At 54.2% G+C, this 23,012-nt stretch overlaps 1 protein-coding gene across 26 annotated transcripts in view; it reads right to left on the bottom strand.

Annotated features, from left to right (window-relative positions):
* Positions 1-4,768: 4,768 nt before the first annotated feature.
* The window catches only part of ANK2 (ankyrin 2), a 328,593-nt gene continuing 310,349 nt past the window's right edge, over positions 4,769-23,012 (bottom strand). For 22 of the 26 annotated variants that reach the window (XM_081134240.1, XM_081134246.1, XM_081134245.1 and 19 more), the window contains 11 exons: positions 22,803-22,877; positions 20,641-20,772; positions 19,618-19,761; positions 16,111-16,345; positions 14,375-14,645; positions 12,394-12,486; positions 11,897-11,980; positions 11,632-11,796; positions 10,367-10,549; positions 9,165-9,256; positions 4,769-6,887 (listed from right to left, as the gene is read on the bottom strand). In XM_081134240.1, the coding sequence (XP_080990366.1) occupies positions 6,704-6,887; positions 9,165-9,256; positions 10,367-10,549; positions 11,632-11,796; positions 11,897-11,980; positions 12,394-12,486; positions 14,375-14,645; positions 16,111-16,345; positions 19,618-19,761; positions 20,641-20,772; positions 22,803-22,877 (1,658 nt within the window). In that variant the 3' untranslated portion in view covers positions 4,769-6,703. The remainder of the gene's footprint in view (positions 6,888-9,164; positions 9,257-10,366; positions 10,550-11,631; positions 11,797-11,896; positions 11,981-12,393; positions 12,487-14,374; positions 14,646-16,110; positions 16,346-19,617; positions 19,762-20,640; positions 20,773-22,802; positions 22,878-23,012) is intronic. The other 4 variants (XM_081134256.1, XM_081134257.1, XM_081134255.1 and 1 more) reach the window with 2 other exon arrangements.

Raw genomic sequence — 23,012 nt, 5'->3', positions numbered from 1 at the left:
TTTTAATGTGTTTTTATTGATTTCAGAGAGAGGAAGGGGGAGGAAAAGAGAAACATCAATGATGAGAGAGTCATTGATCAGCTGCCTCCTGCACGCCCCCTACTGGAGATGGAGTCTGCAACCCAGGCATGTGTCCTCACTGGGAATCAAACCTTGACCACCTGGTTCATAGGTCAACACTGAGCCACTGAGCCATGCCAGCCAGGCCATCTACACTATGTTTTGATTGGAGCATATAATCCATTTATATTTAAGGTTATTATTGACAGGTACTTATCTATTGCCATTTTAATTCTTTATGCCTATGTTTCTCTCCCTATTTCTACTTCTTATTACAGCAGTCCCTTTAACATTTCCTGCAATGCTGGTTTGGTGGTGATAAACTCCTTTAGCCTTTTTTGTCTGGGAAGCTCTGTATTTCACCATCTATTTTGAATGATAGCCTTGCTGGATAGAGTAGTCTTGGTTTCAGATCCTTGTTTTGCATTACCTTGAATACTTCATGCCATTCCCTTCTGGTCCCTAGAGTTTCTGATGAGAACTCAGCTGACAGCCTTATGGGAGCTTCTTTGTAGGTAAGATTGCTTTTCTCTTGCTGCCTTTAAGATTCTCTCTTTGTCTTGAATTTTTGGCATTTTAATTATAATGTGTCTGGGCATGGTCCTCTTTGGGTTCTTGCTTGGGACTCTCTGTGCCTCCTGAACCTGTGTGACTTTTTCCTTCACCAGGTTTGGGAAGTTTATTTCTTCAAACAGGTTCTCTAACCTTTGCTTACTTTCTATAGCTTCTGGCACTCCTATGATGAGAATAGTTACATTTCACGTCATTCCACAGCTGCCTTCGACTGTCCTCCTGTTTTTTAATTGTTTTTTCTTTTTGGATCTCTGATTGAATTTTTTTCTACCCTGTCTTCTAATTTGCTGATTGGATGCTCAGATTCCTCTAATCTGCTGTTTATTCCTTCCAATGTGTTATTTCTGCTATGTCATTCTTAATTTCCTTCAGAGTTTCCATACCATTTTTCATGCTGCTGAGCATTCTTATGATCAGTATTCTGAACTCTATATCTGATACATTGTTTATCTCCATTTTCTTTAGCTATTCTTCTGGAGACTTCTCTTGTTCTTTCATTTGGGACTTGTTTTCTTGTCTCCCCATTTTCTCTGCCTGTTTGGGTTTGTTTCTATGTATTAGGTAGATCTGCCAGGACTCCCAGTATTTTGGATGGTCTCTGGTGCAGGCCAATGTCAGGCACTGTTTGTGACTGGCCTTGAGTACCCTGTTTGAAGCTTTCCACAATCCACAGCTTGTAGTTCCCTCTGCTGAGGCTGGGTGTGTTTGGACAAGACCAAGACGTGCACCAAGATTTGCTTTTCCAAGCCCTGGGTCCAGAAGCACATCAGGCAAAGATGCCAAGCACCCAGATACTGATTGTTATTCAGTCTCTTAATGAGCCTCAGGCTGTAGAAACTCTACAGAGTGGGGTGAGAGGTTGTCAGTGGGTGAGGCAATTGCTTCCCCCTCAGACAAAAGCTGCTTGGGTGGTATATGTCTGCCTGAGAAAGATGTCCTCTGCAGTATGGGGTAATGACTCAGCACAGGAATCCAGATGGGTACTCTCTGAGTCCACAACCCTGGCTTCTCCTCACACAGCTCTAGTCCACTCTGCCCTCCCTCTGCCACAGCCCAAGAGGAGTGACTACACACAAAACTTTGTATATTGGCCCTTTAAGAGGGGGCCTGCATTTCCAGCCCTCTCTCCCTGGCAGACAGAAACCCTGCTGCTTTTCACAGCCAGATGTTATGTGGGCACCTTTCTCAGTTCTGGGCTAGGGAGCCCAGCTTGGGGTTTAGGCCTAGAGTTCTCATTAGGAAATCCCCACAGCTGATCTATCCCTTCAGACCTTCAGCTGCTACCTGTGGGAGCCCCGGCAGCCCTCAGTTCTAAACTCCATCCCAGTGAGGACTGATGTCACTGAGGTGCTGGGGACCAGCCCAGGGCAGGTGAGGGCAGAGTGCAGTGTGCACAGGTGTGGAGTTGGAGGTTTTCCCTATTATTGCAAAGTATTGCCAAAGCTGTGCTAGCAGGGGTGTGACTCATATGGTCGGAACATCAGTGTGTGTGAGCATTTGTTATGGGTGTGCTGTTTGTATGTACACATCTCTCATCCCATCCTCTAAGGAAGAATGTACCACTTATGAGTTTCTGAAACACGGATGCTACATTTTACCCAATGCCTCCTGGCCACCTTGGGGACACCACGCCCCCACCCTCCCCTGGCAGCTCAGTGTGGGTTCCTGCAGCTCTTAGCAACAGACCATTTTTCCATCTTGGAGTGACGGTCGTAGTTTTATTTCTTAAAATGCGTTCCATGCCCTGGCCAGTCAGGCTCAGTGGGTTGGGTGCCATTGCGCACCAAGAGGTTGCTGGTTCGATTCCTGGTCAGGGCACATGCCTGGGTTTCGAGCTTGGCCCTCAGTAGAAAGTATGCAGGAGGCAGTCGATTGATGTTCTGCTCTCACATCAGTGTTTCTCTCTCTCCTTCTCCTTTCCTCTTTCTAAAATCAATAAAAATATTTTTTAAAGTATACCAAATCATACTGCTATTTTGTGATGTTTATGTAGCTATTCCTTAGTGATACTGGGCTGCGTGTTTGTTGTCATTTTAAATATTTTTGAGTGCATTTTGTCCAGTTTTGGGACCAATGATATAGTTGCTTCCTTAAAAAAACACGTTTGGAACTTCTGTGTTCTCCCGGGCTGGGGCAGTCCAGAGGGATTGGGTTACCTGTTTATTGAAAGTGCCATAGAGTCGTCTGTGCCAGCACCCAGATCTTCCTTGTGGTAAATCTGTGCTACTGTCCTGGGTCTTCATTACTGGGTTACTAGTGTGTTAATCACTGTTCCCCAGAGAAACAGAACCAGAGGATAACATAGGTCGATTGGGGGAGATTCACTGTAAGGGAGGGGTTCGTAAGGTCATGGCCACCGGGAGGGCCCGTTTGTGGGTCGTTACACCCGAAGGTCCGGGCCAGGCACACCAGTGTCCAAGGGCAGGAGAAGAGGGACATCCCTGCTCAGTCCTGACAGCCATTGCCTCCCTGGCTTTTGTCCTATTCAGGCCTCACTGGAGTGGATGGGTTTCGAGTCCCTGTTCAAATGCAAATTTCCACTAGAAATAAGGTTGTGCCAGCTGGCAGGCATCCCTGAGCCCAGTCAATTTGACACACAAATTAACTGTCACACAGGGGCCACCTTTACTCTCTGCCCTGTGGTAATTTTTAGTAACTTCCATTTACACAAAATCATCTCTTTTATTCATTTACTTACATAAAATTAGGTAATGTTTTCTTATAACTATTGCCTCCCTGATTATCTCTCCCTAAAGGGGTTTTGCCCCCAATTCCACTGTGTGTGTGTGGAGGGGGGGGGGTCCCATCCAACAAGCAATTCTCAACAGCTGCTGGGATTCCTACAATTCACCTCACCTCTCGCACCATCTACCCAGGGCAGCGTCAGAGTCACAGGTGAAGGGCTCCGTCCCACAGGACAGACCACCCTTCAGACACCGGTCCCAAGCCCAGGCTGTCGCATAAGCTGACCACCTGCTATGAACCCGAGGCTCCCAGGCCCCCCTCGAGTTCCATCGACTCCCTGGAACAGAGGAATTCCTCCCGTACTAGGTCACACTGACTGTGACGGCGTGAGCAGGGGGACAGCCGGGGAAGACCCGAGGCCGCCGGGGGAGGGCGGGGCTCCTGCGCCCTCCAGCGTCTCCCTCCCTGGCCCTCCTGTGGGTTCTGTGGTGGCTTCATTGCACAGGCAGAATGGATGAACCCACTGACCCTTGGGGACTGACCTCCCTCCAGCCCGGAGATCAGGGGTGGGAACCCATGTCCTCCTGGCCACCAGCCCCCATCCTCAGGTGCTTCCCACAGTCACCTGGCCGCAGGTGTGGTGGGGAGGGGCTGGAGGCCGTTTCACTCTCTTGGTCTGGAAGCCTTGCCGGGCACCGAGGACGGTCGGTGCTCCCGCCGCCCCGATGCCGACTCCAGGTCCTGGCCTGTGTCATAGCTGGACAGACAGGTGCTCACCAAGCCTGCCCCCCGTTCCCAGCACCACCCGCCCTGCTTCCTCCGCCCTGGTTCCTGTGGGTGCTACGACCCATGTTATTACTTCAAAGGCAGCTCGTGGATGTGTTTTGCATTTTTGCTGTTTTTCTGCTCTAATTAATAAGTCGGTTCTTGCAGGTTTGTGTTCCTCCTACCACATCACCTGCACACTTCCTGTCTGGCCACCTGGGCCGGAGAATTATGACCCTGGTTTAAGGTTGGGGTTTCCTGTGGCCTCTGCTCCGCCATATGCCACAGTTTCTAATACGTTCAGTTCTAGATTTTTTTTTTTGAAGCCAGACTTGAAAGATTGAGAGAGAAACTGGGAAGCACCCGTAGGTGTCTCCTGAGAGCCTGGCCCCAGCACAGAGCTGGACCGGCCTGTGCTGCACCCACAGCCCCCAGCCCCCAATTCCTACTTCTCACTCACCACCAACCCCAAAGGAAGCCTGTTTTCCTCCCTTTGCATGACAACAGAAGTTCTCTAATGGCAGGGACCCAAGTCCCAGGACAACACATGCAGTTACGAAGTAAAAACAGCAGCACAGAAAGCAATCTGTGTCCTTCCTGCGGCTCCAGTCTCTGTCTCCTCCAGGTTAGTGTTTGCCCTGAAACCGGAGGTTAGAGGTAAAGAACAAGTCCCTGTGGCCACACGTAACACTTGTACATTTTATTTAATTAAATCAGCCGTGTACACGTTGCAGCTATGTGTGGTTAGTGTTGCATTTTTCCATTAACTGATACATGCCCTCATAGATATACTCAATTAGTGTTATCACCATGGGAACAAGATGCTGATTCGTCAACTGAAAATTCACTTCTTCTCACAGTATTCAAGTTTTTTGATTACACAGCAAAATTCAAAATCAAAGAAAGGTGAATAACCATTACGTTGTCACACAGACGTCATCTGCACTGCAAACTACACAACAGGAACGCTTCCTTGAGCTCCAGCCAAGGTCTGAGGAGAGGCCAGCGTGTCCCCAAAAGTCTTGCCACAGGCCCCTCACATTTTGGCTGCCAAAGAACGATGCTTTATTTCCTGCCCAATGGCCAGAAGTGCTGGCACTGGGGGTTAGGAGACGTGGCTCGTGGACTCCCTCCCGGGAAATCCCCGGGCGACGCGACCTGAAATGACGCAGGGCAGTGTGTCCGTGTTTGTGGCATGGGAGCAGTGACTCATTTTTGCACAGCAGGCAAGACCAGCTAGAGTTGGGAAATGTCCCCTCTGGGAGGTCAGACTCTGGCGTTTGTTTTTAAATCTCATCTCCATTGGATATACTTTTCTTTAACAAATAACTGATCCAAAGATGTATACTGTGTATATGAATATACGTGTGAATATATGAGATTAAGATGCCCCACAGCTTCAACACTAGGAATAGGACGGGGGTGTGGCATTGCTCAGAGGACTGAGGTCCCTTCTCTGAAATAACGCGCAGGAAATGCACAGCTGCACTTCACAGTTTTCAAGGGAGTTTGGGTTTCAAATAAATAAACCAGAAGTTTTAACCAAAACCAATTTTTTAAGGGTTTCTCCATCGCCCTCAAGCTGAAAACCAGCTGGAGAGTGCAGAAGGCTTGCTCTGGGTATGAATGAAAACCATCAACGTGACTGGAAGGGGGTTCTGACGTGGTGTGGGTTTAAATGCTACATGCAGGTATCAGCGAAGATATAAACCCGGAGGAGGAGGGGAAACCGCCCCGCCCCGGCGCGGCCAGGAGCTTAATCTGTGTCGCGGGCAGATCCTGTTTCCAATGACTTATGTACAGTGCAGCGGCCAGAGGAAGGGCCACCGATAAGACAGCGTGGTTTGCCAAAGCAGCAATGAGATCTGGAAAACTACAGTAGTTATAGCTTTGTAGATACCCTGCCAACGTGTCCGAGATCTGAAAGACCGGAAGATGCTAGAAGGCCACAGGATGCAGCTGCTAGCACCTGGCTACCCCCCTGCTCCCTCTCTGCCCTAGTGGGGTTGCCGGAGTCCAGGGGGTGTCCAGCTTAACAAGCCTCCAAGGGGGCAGTTCCCTGGGCAGGTCCCCCTCAGCTAGGGCAATGGCTATACTGGATTCCTAGGCCTGTAGGTGGCAGTGCCCCTCCTGCACAGAACCTGCTATCGCTCGCCTGTGTCAGCAGCATCCTAACCCACCATGCGCAGCCACTTCGAGGAGCCTTGGCTCCCCGATGCCCAGTGTGGTTAGGCCAGGCAGTGGCTCTCAGCTAATGTGTGTTCATCTGAGCATTTTCTATGTACACTGTACCGGACTCCCTTCGAGGGACGCTGTCATCACGGGGAGAGGTCTGCAGGGAGCCCCGGAATCGATCGATGGCTTCCCATGGAGCTGTGCAGAAGCGAAGGACGAGGGGCGGCCAGTTCCCAGGGCAGCCCAGGCGCCAGGACTTGGGGGACACAGCACCCAGGATGAAGGATGCTATCTTTGGTCACAAATTAGCTTCAGTTGAAGGGGGTGGGGACAAACTAACCAATTGCCGTGTATGTGGGGTGTGGGGCAGGCAGGTCGCCCTGCTGACAGAAGGGGAGCCGCGTATGGAGTGGCGAGCAGGCTCTGGCGTGAGCACTGGGCGCCCTCACTGGGCCTCTTGCTCCGGGTCCTCCCTGCAGAAATGCCGCAGAAGCCGCTGGAGGTCGCGCTGGAGGTCGTCCTGCTCCAGGGCCTCGGGCACATCCTCCAGGTGCTCCAGGTGCACACGCTTCCCATGCCCGTCCTTCACCGCAGCCCTCGTCTGCCTGCTGGCCTTACTGAGTGTCGTCCTGCGGGCAGACAAGGCGGGGTTAGGCTCCCTTCGCCGCCCACACGCCACCATCGCTCAGGCACGGGCTCAGGGGCGAGACTCATCCCAAGAATGTGACTCCATGCAGAAAGGCTAAGGAAAACCATTTTTAGTTTATTTAAAGCTCTTTAGCTGCTGCGGTGGCTACTATTATTGTCCTGTCTCCTTATGGGACAATGACGCTGTGGCTAGTCCACTCTCCGTCTGTCCACTTGTAAATAAAAGTCTACATCCCTCAGCATGGACATGGTTCACACACCAGGCACTATTATTATAGCAACAAATCAGGAACTTGAATCTCAGAGAATTTAAGCAACGCCCAGGGAACTAGCACGGGGAAGGTGCAGGGGGTGAGTCCAGCACCGGTGTTCACACGCCTCCTGTGGGACCGTGCAGGGGGGCTGCCTGGCCAGCTTCACCCCGCACTGCCCCACGGATCCCCAGGGCCCAGAGCTGGACATCTGCCCTCAGCCACGTTCTCAGCACCCTGCCTCCCGACGGCTCAGTGCGTCCACCAAGGTCGCCTGGAGATGAACCTGGTGCGCTTTCGGGTCTCCTGGGGCTCTCGCTTCCGCCGGCCGTCCTCGCTGCCCTCACGCCTCACCTCTCCCGCCCACCTTTCCTTCCCCACGACACGAGCTATTTCCTATCTAAAAACACCTGAAATTTGTTCCTCTTGATAGAAAAGTCACATTTGGTTCCAAAGGTGGAATCAGATTATGATTTTGTAACTATTCAGCATCCATATTTGTTTTCTCCAAAAAGGCAGATACGTGGCTCTTCCTGCCAGGAACTCTAGAAGCCTCTGCCACTTCGGGGTTGGGGACGAGCGTCGCCCAGGCCCTGCCCCGGAGGCCTGCACTGCCTGTGTGATGACAGTGCTGTGAACTCCTGCCAGTCCCGACAGCGGAACCAAGTCACTCCTCTGTGTCCCGGCAGCTGAGGATGGCGTCCACGACAGTGACATACACACCGCTGAGTCCGTAACACAGGGCCTGGCAAGCTGTCTGCACCCCGCTGGACTCAGGGCTTCAGCTGAGGATTCAGGAGGAACTTGTCTCGCCCTTAGCCAATGTGCGACCTCGTGCTGGGCTGTGGGTGCTGTGGACCCCTCGGAATGACGGGGGGAGCTGGGCTGTGGGTGCTGTGTCCCTCGGAATGACGGGGGGAGCTGGGCTGTGGGTGCTGTGTCCCTCGGAATGACGGGGGGAGCTGGGCTGTGGGTGCTGTGTCCCTCGGAATGACGGGGGGAGCTGGGCTGTGGGTGCTGTGTCCCTCGGAATGACGGGGGGAGCTGGGCTGTGGGTGCTGTGTCCCTCGGAATGACGGGGGGAGCTGGGCTGTGGGTGCTGTGTCCCTCGGAATGACGGGGGGAGCTGGGCTGTGGGTGCTGTGTCCCTCGGAATGACGGGGGGAGCTGGGCTGTGGGTGCTGTGTCCCTCGGAATGAAGCCCTGAGGCTCGAGTACAGGAAGCTTCCTCATCTCAGAGGCGCCTGTGAGCCGTGTGAGCCGCCACACACGTCAGCTCCCACTGCGGCACTTTCCAGGGTTGGAGGGGACACCGGACAGGACCCTTCACCTCACTGACTATCAGGTTTGCAGGCTCATAGCAGCCGTGCAAGCTCCCTAATGACAACGTTCCTCTTCTTCCCAGAGACGGGAGACGCAGGCTGGGACATGTGTCCACGAGACTTTCTGCTGCAAAGCTAAGAACATGTGAGGAGTGGTCACCACTCTGCGGGGAGACGTGGGGAGAGACCAAGGCAGATGCCAGCGTCCACACGGCCCATCCTGAGGACGGCACTGGGCGCTGCCCGGTGAGGCCCGGCCACGGGCACACAGGCTGCCCAGGCGCTTTCTGAGCTGACTAAGCGCCTGCGTCGCCAGGCACACTCAGGTCCACGGCACCACATGCAGAACCACGGACCAGCCCATTAAAGCACACGTGCTGAGCTGCAGGTGGCAGCCACGCAGCAGCTCGAGAGCCACTGGCCGGGGTGTCTTCTCACCCCCCTCGACCTATCGGCACGGTGGACGTCCCGCGGGCTGGCCTGAGTCGCCCAGGGTGGCTGTGGGAATAGGCGTCCACTGTCCGCACGCCTGAGTGTCACTTCTAAAGCACCGAGAGGACCCCTGCAGTCTGAATCCCTGACTCCTGGGGGGCTGCGGGCGCGTGGAGGCCCCATCTCTGCTCTCTTAGGTGGGAAGCGTTTGGAGGTGTTAGTGGGCAAAGCAGCACCGCATGCTAACCCAAACCTTTGAGTCACCGATCCGTCCTTGTTCAGGATCTCACTCGCTACTAAACTGGGAGCGTGGACTTTCGCGTGGCTACCTGTGTACCTCAGAGCCTGAAGTGGAGAAAAGGAAAGGGGGAGACCGTCACCCGCGGCGCACCCAGCAGCCCGCTGCTCTGCGTCCCGGCGTCCGCGCCAACAGGTGCACGGGGAGCCTCAGGTAGTGAAGCCCACTCCGGAGCAGACAGGACCAAGTTTCACTTACACCCCCGGCCGTGCGGAGACCTGTCCTCCTACTTGACAAAGGCTGCTGACCAGCCTCGTGTGCGGCTCAGCCTCCTCCCTCCTCACGCCTCCTCCCCGCAGCTGAGACACGGCAATGGCCAGACGCAAAATGGGCCAAAGCAGCTCAGGTAATCCGCTTCGGGTCCCTGAGGCTGCTGGTCAGCTCTAAAGAACGCGACGCGTCTGAGACTCGCTGATACTCCCCCAAACCGACGTGCGGAAGAGCCACACCTGCAGCGCCCACTCAGTGGCATTAGTCTGGCGACATCTGCACGCATCCACGGTTCCCATCAAACCTGTGCCCCCGAATTCAGGTGCTTTTCCTCCCGGATGCTGGAAAAGGGACATTCTGTCTAATCCAAGGCCCCAGCTGCTATCCAGCCCATCACGGCCGTGGCAGCAAGGGCGAGCCCCTGGGGGAGGCTCGCGCAGGGCACAGGGAGTTCTTCGCACGTCCGCTGCTCCCGACTTACGACGTTCTGGCCTCTGGATGCCCGGGTCTCGGAGTCGGAGTAAGGGGGTGTGTCTGCCTCACAGCCCCACCTCCCAGGTACTGGAGATCAGAACTTCATTCTGAACACGGGTTTGTTCATGGGCGTAACGTCTGCGGATTTTCTCAGTGCCCATCACTGGGCAGATGACGCCAGTGAGAGGAGGGCCTGCAGCCTGCCCGGCTCCCTCCCTCCCTGACGGGGTGCAGGGCCGCCACCCGGGCCAAGCACGAGGTGCTGACTCAGCTGCAGCGACCCCGGCATCTGGAGTTTTAAAAGCTCTGAGGGTGCCCAAGGCTGAGGGACACCACGTCACCGTAGGGCTATTAAGTCCGGAACGTCCTCTCTGGGGCTGTCCCACACCACTGTGAGCACCTAGGAGCAAGGACGCGATGACAGACCCTTTCTTTTCAGACACACGGCAGGGACACGAGGAGCTGCTCTCTACCTGTTCAAAGTCCTCTTTGGCTGAGGGAAGATCAGCAGCAAAGCGGGGGTCCCCCAGGCGCTTCTCCTTCCTCTCTCCATGCACCACTGTGGTTTTGATGACTCTGCTGACTCGTCGGCCTTCCACGGGCTCAGCCTGGAACCGGGAGGCCTCGCACGGAGCGCCGGACTCAGACAGAGTCACCTAATGGGCGAAGGACACAAGCGCGGCTCTGACCGCCCAGGAACAGCGGTGCGCTCTTCTAGGATGAAACAAGCTTATGGAGGCCACGATGTTGCGCACCAACTTTCCGGAAAACAGAATTTTGGAAAAGAGAAGCTGATAGGAAAACCCCCCGTAATCACTTGGCAATGTTGCTGTAACAGCTCTGTGTACACAGCAAATCAAACACCTAATGAGCCACTTAGCAACCTGTCGGGAGTTTTGTAAGCCATACAGTGTGGACAGGACACCCTGTGTGTGGCTCTCTGCCCCACGTGGAAACGGTCAGCTTTGCATTTTGAAGATAAAATTGCCCCTAGGATGGAACTCTGAGAGAGGTGAGGGGCTACAAGGCCTCTTTCCGGGGACCCTCACACGCATCATCATGAAAGTGTGGGGACGGCACAGGTTCTGTGTCAGAGTGAAGGTGTCAGAGAGCAAGACGAACTGTCGAGGGTCCTGACTGGGGCTCTGAAACGCAGCATGTGCCCGGGGGCACCGCATGCGCACAGGGGCCTTTCCTGTCACTGCCTGCCGGCAGACAAGAGTCCAGTCTACTGGGCTTGACTAGGGGGCTTCTGCTGTGGTCCACTATGAACTGAACAGAAAACAGAAACAGAAGCACAAGGACATTGAGTGTGAGGCTACAACAGTCCCTGGTGGCTATTTTAAAATCCCAGGGCACCATGGGGAAGAGTGAGTGTGCTGCTAAGAGCCGTGTGAGGGAGACAGAGGCCACAGGGCCATCTACCTTGTCCGGTCCCATGGTGCACTCCACGTCGCACGTCCACGTCGCACATTCACATCGCACGTCCATGTCACACGTTCTGTCACACATCCAGGTCGCACGTCCACGTCGCACGTCCACATCATGTGTCCACATCACTCCCCATGTCACACTCTACGTCACACTCCATGTAACACCATCAGGTGCCCACGTTGCAGCCCATGTCACACCCCATGTCACATGTTCACGTACTCCACCACGCAGGCCACGTCACAAGTCTACGTCACACTCCGTAACATACTCCACGACGCCAGCCTCGCAGCACCAGCGGCCTCACCTCTGACTGCTCGGTGTCACTCTTCAGCACCACGCGTTTTATGACTTTGGAGTAGCCGTCCCCATCCTCAATGCTGACGGGTTCCTGGGGCTGTCCCTGCAAGGTGACCTCCTCCCTCTCCACGCCATCAGGGGATACATACCGCCTGATGACCTTCCTGGTGACCTGGAAGAGACGGCATCCACACATCTTGTCTGTGAGCGGCAGGACTGGCCTCAAGGACCCTCAGGTCAGAGGTCGCCCTGCAAGGACACGGGGACTCTACCTTCTTCACCACGGTGTGCCCTTGCTCGTCCACGTACTGCTCCTCCGTGACAGTCTCCGGGGGCATGTCAGGCACATCGTCTCCCTGCGCAGAGACGGGTCGTGTCAGCGGTGGCCTTGACTGAGGGACCACCTGCTCCCGGGCCAGAGTGTGCGTGTGAGATGGTTAACGGGGACAGAGCGTTACCGGGGGCCAGACCCCGTCACAGCAGGTTCACAGAGAGGAAGGCAGGTGACCCCATGCTCAGGAGGCTCCAACCAAAAGTCAGCACAATCACACACACAGGCAGGCGGCACATGCGGCAGGACAGCACAGTCACAGCGTCCCCGCGGTCGGAGCCTGCGGAGCCGCAACCGAGCTGTGTCCTTAGCATCAACACTCAGAAGGGTCGCATGGCTGCTTCCCGGCCACGCAGCAGCATGCAGGCCCCGCCGCTCAGCGCCAGCCACGGGCTGCAGGACACTGTCCCTGGTCCGGCGTCTCTGAGCAGGTGGTACCTGAATGATCACCCTCCGGCGGACAACCCTGGTGGTGACCATCGCCTCGTCGTCTGAGCTGGCCTCCAGCCCACCCAACTCAGCTGTGAGCTCCTGTAAGCAGGGAAGCAGGGTGGTCATCACGCTAGGGGCCGCCTCTGCCACGGGCTCTGCTTGAGCTCATGTGCATTTCTGGAGGTTTGTCCACTCCACTCTGGGGATGAGCCAGCAGAGGTGCGAACAACCATGCACGAGGCTCAAACTTCACAGAGAATGTGGCTTCCTGTTTGGTGGCACTGGAGTCTGTCTGAGTGTGCCAAGATCTGCCAGAGAAGCAAGCGGCTCACCCACCCTGCCTGGGCCTCACGCTCCTGGTAAGTACCAAGTGGGGACACAGGCCTCCCAGCTCTCAGGCTTTGGCCTGTAATGACCACTGCTGCCGGGAGAGATGCTCCCGTAGGACCGGGTTCCCTGCAGCCTCATCCAGCCAGCGGTGCACCCGGGGGGTGCCCTGGGGTGTCACACTCACTCTGCAGGACCCCAGCCAGGGATGGAGCAAGATTACAGCATGTGTCTCAGAAGCCACATATCAAATCACTCTTTCCTCATGGAATGTTATTCAAAAGAAAGAAAATCATTTTTCTCAATGGATTTTAAAATACCGCTTGTATTTCTATGTTCTTTTCTGCTAAAAAAAAAAGCACATAAAATCTAGGTCAAGTTATACATTAAATATGCTCAGGACCCTGCTGCCTAGCAGCAGGGTCAGCGAGGAACCTGACTGACACCTGAGCCTCGGGTCAGGGCTGTGAGAAGTCAGGGTCAGAATCGGACAGGAGACGGGCGACAGGTGTTCACCAAGAACAGGGGATGGCCTGAAGCAGGTGGACACGGAGGGACTTCCCAGGACTCATCTTTATGCTGAAATTTCCCAGGCAACCGTTTCAAGTCTACAGTTCAATGAGATTATGAATTCTTGGGCTAAATTTGCTAACTTTTAAGCTCAGACAGCACCTATGAAAGATTTTTACTTGAATTGATCTAAGCCAGTTATAGCGAGGTGAGTAATTCTGTGCAAAGGCTGACATGAAATAAAAATCCATTCGTGGGATGAATTCATGTTTCAGGTAGGTGCTGAGCCCGGGGACTTCTGATTTCAGTCGCAGTGCGGATGCCTCCTGCTGGCAGATGCCACCCTCACAGTGAACCAGCAAATGCAAGTCTACAGCCCAAAGACAGGCCGCATTACCCTTTCCCCAAAAGGTTTTAATTCTTCTGTCTAACTCACTCTTTCCTACTAAGGCGGACACTTAGACACACAGGATGTTTTTGAATTCTAACAGGAAAAATTACACCTAATTCAATTTGTCCTAAGTTAAGTTGAACGGGAGCAGATTCACACTGTGTGTGTGAGAACCACCTAGGGAGCTCCTGGAAAGGCAGGAGCCTCCTCGGCCCTCCAGTTCAGGATTCTGAGGGGGCCATGGCCAGTTAGCGTGAGAGGCAGGGACCCTTCACACCTCATTTTGAGAATAAAAGGTTTAAACAAATTTCCTGTGATGGTCTCCACTGTCCACATGTCCTGGCTCCCTGCGTGAGAAGGGGCTGCATCTGATGCCACTGGCATCTGGGGGCAGCAACATGTTTAGGCAGAAAGTCCTTGGAACACGCCCTCCGGGGCTGAGCTTGTCCCCATGACTGTCACAGTGGGTTGAAGGTCACTGACCGGGATGCTGCTTTGCCCAGAGCTTTTTCCTTAGTTAAAGGGTTTTCAGTGATAACATTCGGGCTCGTGGTCAAGGGGCTGCGCTGGCATGGTGCCTCATCTTTCCAGACTCACCGCTCCCAGATTTTCATAAGGATGGAGGAGCTCAGATGGCCCAGGATCACTAAGTGGGCAAACCTGTGGTTTTGCAGTGAAGACCTAAGTCCTCAGAGAAATGACAGCCGGGAGAAGGCTGTGGCTGCTCCACATGCGCGGGACACACAGAGGGGCTCTTACCTTTTGAAAGGCTGAGTCTTCGCCCAGGTTTTCGAAGGCCAGTGGCTGCTCGTCAGAGGACTCCACTATCACGAGGCTGTTTTTCCTTGGAGAGCCAGCCTCCCTGAGCTCCGGGGGCTCCTTGGGCTCCTGCACCAGGGGCATGTCTGCCCGCTCCTCGGGGGACGGGGCCTGCAGGTGGGACCTGCCCTCCTCAGGGGCTCTGCTGGGAGAGCCCGGGGCTGCCGCGGCCTCCTCAGTGTCTGGCCCTTCTGTCCGTGGGGTCGTCACACTGAAAAGGAGAGGCCAGGTTAAAGTGGGCAGGCACGCCCCGCTCCCACTGACGCCAGGGCCTTGAGGGGAACAGGGGCCCTGCCTTCAGTCACAAAAGTCAAATAGGTTTTGCAACTTTGGCCAATAAATGAAATTTGAATAAAAATCCTGCATCAGGGACGCGTCAAGTTACAGCTCATCGGCGTACGTGGCTGGGGAAGATGCATTCCCAAGGTAAAAAGCACCCTGAAACGGACCTCCATCTCCTAATCTCTACCAAGTGCAGACAATACAATGCTATCGTATCTTTGCTAACTCGAAGGGATGCTGAAGAATCGAGGAGCTTTCCCTCACAGGGACCTGCAGGTATAAGGCTCCTGAAGCCAGAATCAAAACGGCAAAAGCTGTAAAAAGCAATAAATAAACCCCATGTTGATCTAGTTATTGACTGTAAGTGTGAAAGTCTTACTTCTGGGAAACTGTATGACTTGATGGAAAGACCTGCTGCCACTGGAACTTTCTGTGCTGACGGCGTGGAGGGGCTCCGGGGCAACCGTTACCACCTCCGTCTCTGATGGGAGTGTTCTCTGCTTTTCCTCTGCTTTTTAAAAGCAGGTCGGCGCCCCTCCACGGGCGGCCCTCTGAGGGCCCATCCCCGGTTCCCGGCTTCCCTGGCTCCTGTCTTCTCCTCACCTCTTCTTGGTGCCCCTCCCGACATCCGTGGTGAACGGGGTGGCCCCACGGGGAGCAGGCCATTCATTACCTGCTTTCCCCACCTGTCTCCTGTTCCAGTGCCCCTGGCACAAAGCTGGCACAAAGACAAAGGACTCTGGGGACAGGCTCCTGACACCTCTCGGATTTCAGGGCGGGACCAGCTTGCCCTTCTTGGATATGTTTTCTCTTTCTAGACAACAAGTGCCCTTTGAACGGTTCTCCCTGCCTTTGTAGCCCTGACGGGGACCAGCCTCTGAGTGCCGTGCTCTGCAGGCCCTCAGGGGCCAGTCTCCCCTCCCTGGGAGCGTCTGTGCTGCTTTAGTGCCTGTGGCGGGTCCCCCAGCTATGCAGAAACCCAGGTGCCTCCTCCCTGTGCCCCCTCCCTAACCCCTGCACCTCTGCTCATCCTGCGAACCCGCCACCCCGAGCACCAGAGCACCAAGGAGAGAGGCGTGGCACCGGTCACGCGGCACCGGTCACGCAGAACCTTGTTCAAATGATGCTTCCAGAGGTACATCCTCGACCCGACCCGGACATGGATGAAGTGCGTGTAGCTATCATAACTGACGGGTGGTAACAGACTCGGGGGCCGGGGACGTGCCCCAGGTCACAAGCCTGGGCGCGGGAGCAGACACCCTGGCCCCACTGTGTCCTCACACTTGGCTTTTTCCTACACCCCTGGCATTTTCAGGTCATTAGAAAAGCACTAGGAAGGACAGACGCCTGCGGGCTTGTCCTCTCGCCCCCTTGGTGGCTCCATAGAAACTCACGAGCACTGCTGCTGGGGTTCAGGAGCTGGCTCCTTGGGTGTGGCTGCTGTCCCCGCCAGGCCCCGGATGTCCCTGTCCGTCCTGGAGGTGTAATCCTGGAACGTGTAGTAGCCGACGGAGAGGTCTTCGTCAGAGACAATGGGAGGGTGGCTGCAGGATTCCCCTTCTCTGGACGCCACGGGCTCGTGAGCAGGCTGGTGCCGTGTGGGCAGCTCATCCTGAAGCACCGAGAATCCTGGGGGGCAGGGAGCAGCGGGGATCAGGAGCCTCCCTGACAGCCACCCGCCTTACACGGCACTCATGAGGTGCCTGCCGTGTGCTGCATCCTGGGACGGGCCCACAGTTACGACGTCTGCCTTCCACGCGCCAGCCACGTGGGGACCTCGACAAGGAGGAGTCTACGGGTATGTAGAGTGGCCGGGCCACAGGCACTGGTCCGTGAACACGGGGACTCCCCACCCAGGGTTACCGATCTGGGAGAGGAAACTAGGAGGGTGCATCTCACAGGGGACTAACGGTGAGCAGGCCTTGGCTGCGACGTGGAGGCACAGAGCGTAAGTGGGAGAGGCGGGAGTTACAGTAAGGACAGCAACAGTGAGACATTCGCCACAGGCCGCAGGTCGTGGCTTTGCTCACTGGGTCACATAACTCAAGGTCCAGCTCTTGTTGGAGGGGCCTGGGCTGGGCTACAGACTTTCATGACACCCGGGGGTCACAGTGAAGGTCCCTGCAAAGGTCAGAGGCCGAGAAGGGATGGGCCTTGACCATTTGTTCACAGAGCGTCTGCGGTGGGGCAGGCGCTGTTAGATCTGGGCACAGAGCCGGAATCTCTTCCTTCGGTGAGCTCCAGAGGGAAGGAAGCCAGGTGGGGCGCGGGCAGCCAAACTGGCCAGGAAGGTGTCCCAAGGACATATCTGAGCAGACACCCAAGTGAGCTGAGAGGGAAGGACACCCCACCGTGAGGGGACAGAAAGCACCGGGCATGTCCCCAAGGATACACCGCAGGGGATGACGGCAGGACAGCTGGGAGGCCCTAGCCAAGAGTCGCTCACGCTGTCCCTAAGACCCACGAGGCCTGAGGCGAGCAGGACACGACAAGGAACGCCCGTGAAAGGATGGAACCCAAGAGGAGAGGGTGCCGTGGAAAGGGGGCAAAGAAATGTTTTAAGAAGAAGGGACCGGTTTTGTGCGTCAGCTGTGCCTAAGGGCGGAGCTCGCCGAGCACCCGGGGCTATAGGCGCAGCTCCCTGATTCGGCAATGAGCCGACCGGCACCCGACCGGTCTGTCTGGAGGCGACAACAGCCTGACTGGCTGGACAGGGCCGGGGAAGCAGGGCCGGGGAAGCCAGCTCTTTGAAGAGATTTCCTATAACACAGATGGAGAAAGAGCACTCACGAGCCCAGCGGCAAGCTCGGGCCAGCCCAGGAGCCAGGGGCTGCCGCAGGAGCGACATTCTTAATTGGACAAAAGGGACTGCAGTCTTAGCAAAGCCAAGGCAGGCGGCCTGCAGGCCGAGGTCACTGCCGGTGGCCGCGAGGCGGTGCCTGAAGACCAGCATTTGAAACAGGAAGCCTGGTCCTCAGCCCAGAACAAATACAGAGAAGCACTGGAGGCCTGAGGCAGAAGAGATGAGGGAGGACAGCGAGCGCAGTGGAACGGAGGACCCGAAGACCTTGATGCCACAGGCCCCAGGGGTCTGAACCATTGCTGGTGCAGGAGCAGAGGACAGGGAGAGTGACGGCTCCCCCGTGGGAGCTGGGAGTCGTTGGGCCACGGATCCTGACACAGTGTCGGGGCACAGACGTGGGAGGCTGAGCTGGTGTGAAGGAGTCAGAACTGACGGGAAGGCGCTGGGTGGATCGTGCATGTCAACGGTCATATGGACAGAATGTCTACGTCCCCTTAAAGCCACCCTGAAGCCCAAGGTGATGGCCCAGCAGGTGGGCCTTTGGGAGGTGAGTGGGCGCGGAGGGTGGGCCCTTGTGGTGGGACGCCTGCCCTGATGAGACGGGCGAGAGCTGCTGCTGCTTCCCCCACGGGGGTGAGAGAAGATGGCTCTCACCGCACACTCCCAGTCTCCATGACTGAGAAATAAAGCTGTTCCTAAGCTTATAGTATTTGCTATAGGACACCGAGCTGAGATGGTGACAGAAGAGCAAAGAAGGACCAGGACGGGCACCTTTCAACGGGCAGGGAAGTCTCAGGGCAGCAAGGAGAGAATGTGTGATCACCAAAGGGGATGGACAGTCTCCTTCTAAAGAGAAGAAAGGCAGGAGGCCCAGTGGCCTGGATTAATCACACACATGAAGCACACAAAGGCGCACACATACCCAGGCACCCCACACATGCGTGCGCACACAGACGCTGCAGTCCAGTGTGATGGTCTGCTCCATCTCGGTGTAGTTGTGACACACACACACACACACACACACACACACACACACACGCTGTGGTCCAATGTGATGGTCTGCTCCATCTCGGCGGAGCTGTGACACACACACACACACACACACACACACACACACACACGCTGTGGTCCAGTGTGATGGTCTGCTCCATCTCGGTGTAGTTGTGACACACACACACACACGCTGTGGTCCAATGTGATGGTCTGCTCCATCTCGGCGGAGCTGTGACACACACACACACACACACACACACACACACGCTGTGGTCCAGTGTGATGGTCTGCTCCATCTCGGTGTAGTTGTGACACACACACACACACACGCTGTGGTCCAATGTGATGGTCTGCTCCATCTCGGCGGAGCTGTGACACACACACACACACACACACACACACACGCTGTGGTCCAGTGTGATGGTCTGCTCCATCTCGGTGTAGTTGTGACACACACACACACACACACACACACACACACACACGCTGTGGTCCAATGTGATGGTCTGCTCCATCTCGGCGGAGCTGTGACACACACACACACACACACACACACACACACGCTGTGGTCCAGTGTGATGGTCTGCTCCATCTCGGTGTAGTTGTGACACACACACACACACACACACACACGCTGTGGTCCAGTGTGATGGTCTGCTCCATCTCGGCGGAGCTGTGACACACACACACACACACACACACACACACACACGCTGTGGTCCAGTGTGATGGTCTGCTCCATCTCGGTGTAGTTGTGACACACACACACACACACACACACACGCTGTGGTCCAGTGTGATGGTCTGCTCCATCTCGGCGGAGCTGTGACACACACACACACACACACACACACACACACACGCTGTGGTCCAGTGTGATGGTCTGCTCCATCTCGGTGTAGTTGTGACCGACCGACACACACACACACACACACACGCACACGCACACACACGCTGCAGTCCAGTGTGATGGTCTGCTCCATCTCGGCGTAGCTGTGACCAACCAACATACACACACACACACGCTCCAGTCCAGTGTGATGGTGTGCTCCATCTTGGTGTAGTTGTGACACACACACACACACACACACACACACACTCTGACCTTCGCTGTGGTCCAGTGTGATGGTCTGCTCTATCTCGGTGTAGCTGTGACTGGCACGCTCCAGAAGAGGCTCTGTGCTAGTCTCCATGAGATGAACAATATCCATTCGGTTGACCTTGGTGAGACACTCAATGAGACTGGTGTCTAGGACATGAGAGAAAAAGGGTTTATGTGGGGTATTCTTTCAAAAACCTTCCACTTAGCTGCCTCACTAAAATTCTGATATTTGTACAGGAAAACAACTAAAGTGCAAATAAGGGTATTTGTAAAAATAAGCAAAAAAGACTTAAATAAGAGAGAAGCAGGAAAGCATGGCCCAGCACGGCACAGCCCCACAGCAGACCTAGATCACAGGCGGGCCCTTCAGTTCTGAATGTCGGGCGAAACAGACCTTTCAGTATAAGCCTATCCCACACATTGCATGGGATATACTTACACAAAGAAAGTATTCACTGACTACCTGAAATTTAAGTCTAACTGGTGCCCTCTATTTTTCTTGGCGAGAGCCTGCAATTGCACCTAGACGGCAAGAGGTGGCAGGTGGACACAGACTGACGTGAAAAAGCTTCTGGCTGGAGCTTCAGATGGCCCGGGAAGTGCACCCCGAGGCCAGCCGAGGGTGAGACGTGCGCTTGGGTTGCTGCTGCTGGGCGCTCGCTCACAGAGCACTGGGAGAGATCTGCTTCACCCTCCCCACGTGGGCTATTTAGCAGGAAGGATGGGAGGGAGTCACTACCGATAAACAGGGCAATTAAAGCAGTTGTATCCACTGTCAATATTTAGAAAACCTATGACTTTAACATCGTTCCCGCTAGCAGCAGGGCTCCCGCCCGCTGGTCGCAGGAATGCGGCACAGGTATCTTAGGCAGACGCATTCTTTAGAAACGCCATCGCGTGTTCTCGGGGGCTGACGGCCGCTCTCGGCCTGAAGGCACCTGTCGTGTGCTTGACTGAGGATGGGAAAGCGTGTGTCGGACACAACCTGGCTGCACCTGCAGCCCATCCTCCTGGAGCCCTGCCTACCGGTGGCGAGTTTCCCGTCCCGCTCCAGCCAGTACTTCAGCAGCGCATGGCTCTGGTCCTGCAGGGAGTTGGGATTCTCCACCCGAATCTGATGGATCTGCTCCTCGGTGAAATCCAGCTCTCTTGCTAATTCTGGAAGAGAAGATACGAGTCTGTGAACACAGAAGCCTCAGAGTGGGGGCCTCACACCTGCGTGGTTCTGGAAGGAGGTGTCCTCGTGCGGAGTGACAGGGTCACTAGTTTTGACCCACCACCAGTGACTCTCATGTACCTTTGTTCTTCTAAGACTAGCTCTGGACTTTTTCTTTAAACTGAGTATACATAGGATTGGTCACCATCATAGTGCCAATAGGTTTGATGCTATGGTGAGAAATAAGTATAATTCAGTCCCATTTAATTCCAAAATGCAGAAGAGACCATCAGTACTGACTTACACTCTCAGCCAATGCAATGGAAAATAAACCACTGAAACGGCAGGAAGAGGCCATTTCTTGCTCGTAATCATCATCAGGCAACATCGTAAGCCCTGTAATTCCTATCTCCAGTATCTTACTTGGGTACATACAAGTGTGGCTATATTACGGAGGCCGGATAAGTTCCTTCCTCTGACTTGATGTCATATGAACAAGGGTCTAAGAACACTTGGCCCAGGGAAGACGCCACAGAAGTTTCCTTTAAGCTCCACGTCAGGTTCTGCGCGGGCGCCATACGCCGTGGGGAGTGTGCAGGTGAGGGTCCTCTTTGGAGGGCACTTGGCCAATGTCTTTCAAAATTAAAAATATACACACCCTTTACCCAGCAACTCCCCTTCTAGGCAGGTGCCTATAGATATACTCACAAAAATCCACCAACACACAAGTATTTATTGTCAGTACCAGGACACGACTGCGCATCCATCAGCAAGGACCATGGACAAAACCACGGCACCTCCACAAGCCGAACTAAACAGCCATTTAAAAGAATGAGCCAGATACATCTATGATGATAGAATATTTATGAGAAATATTAAGTAACATTTTATTTTTAAGTAATAGGCGTAGATGTGAGCACTGCCCAGTTTTTTCAGAAAATGTGAGGAAGTCGGCAGCTGCCTTTCAGGCATGAGGCCAGGGGACCCGATGTAGGTGAGAGACCAGTGTACACAGCTGTGCATGGATGCAGGGTCTTAGGTTTCAATAAGTCTAAAGATATTCCATTTAACACACGTACATAAATACGCGGTTAAGAAACGAAATGAAGTGATCCTGAACGTTACCCATTCAGTATGTCAGCCAGGGGTATATGCCGTCCTCTTTCCCCTTAATTCCTCAATTAAATAAATCAGCTTTTAAAGACAGTGGCCATCCCTCCTGCCTCTGGCCACTTCTTCCACTTTACCGACGACCTTTGCTAAGGGTGTTTTGGACTCCTACTCACCACCAAATCTTTAAGAGACTTAAAGGAGACAAATATTAATTTTATACCATCTGTTTCAATAAAGTAGTCACAGGTGATATAAAAGGAAGTCAGACAAAAAAATAAAAGAAACTGAAGGAAGCCAGAGACAGACCATCTGGCTTTCCTATGTTAAAGTCCAGGCACGGCAAGAGGTAAATCAGGATTTGTAAGTAAATAATACTGACCTTAGAGTTCACGTTTCCTTAATAAGCTATTTAACATGTATTATAATTTCTATGCTCAAGCATCCCGCTTCTCAGAGAATTAGTGCCTCTTACTTGTATCGATTTCGACACTCATCTAAAGCAAATGTCAGCACCACTGATGATGAAGAAACTGAAAGTGTCTAAAAGAAGAGCCCTGGGTAAATCTCAAATTAACTGTTATGACAACATCTAACAATGGTTTTGAAAATCAGCAATCTCCCCAAAGTTTAGGTACCCACAGCTCCCAAAGGAGGGAGGTGGGGGCTGGTATATTCTTAGAATCTCCCAATCTAACCTTCTATTGCCCTAAATCCCAGGCACGGTAAAAGGGCCGCCCTGGTTCACAGGGCGAGTTCACAAGAGCCCGGGTTTTCTAACCTGTGGTTTATTATATTTTCACTGTTCCTCGTGATCAAGGGAAGGAAAAAAAGACCTTTCTAATTGTCGACGACACTTTGCTGATACAACTATGTCATTCAGACCAAGAAGGCTCTGTTGAAAGTGGGCCACTCGTTTTACCTGTCCAGCTGAAGCCGAGGTGATCGGCGATGTAGGCCAGCCGCTCCTCCATCCGCGCCTGCGCATCCTGCTGACCTACAGAAGTTCAAGAACAGAACGGCCACACTGTCTACAACAGGGACGACCCCAGGACTGACCATCCACAGAAGGGAAGTCCCTTGTCCAGATATCCAATGACAGCCAACTGAGCTATTACACGTTAAATCATGT

Source organism: Miniopterus schreibersii, assembly GCF_964146895.1.
Source record: "Miniopterus schreibersii genome assembly, chromosome: 4".
Lineage (NCBI taxonomy): Eukaryota > Metazoa > Chordata > Mammalia > Chiroptera > Miniopteridae > Miniopterus > Miniopterus schreibersii.
Note: the sequence above shows the minus strand (reverse complement) of the source record. Positions and strands in the feature narration are given on the sequence as shown.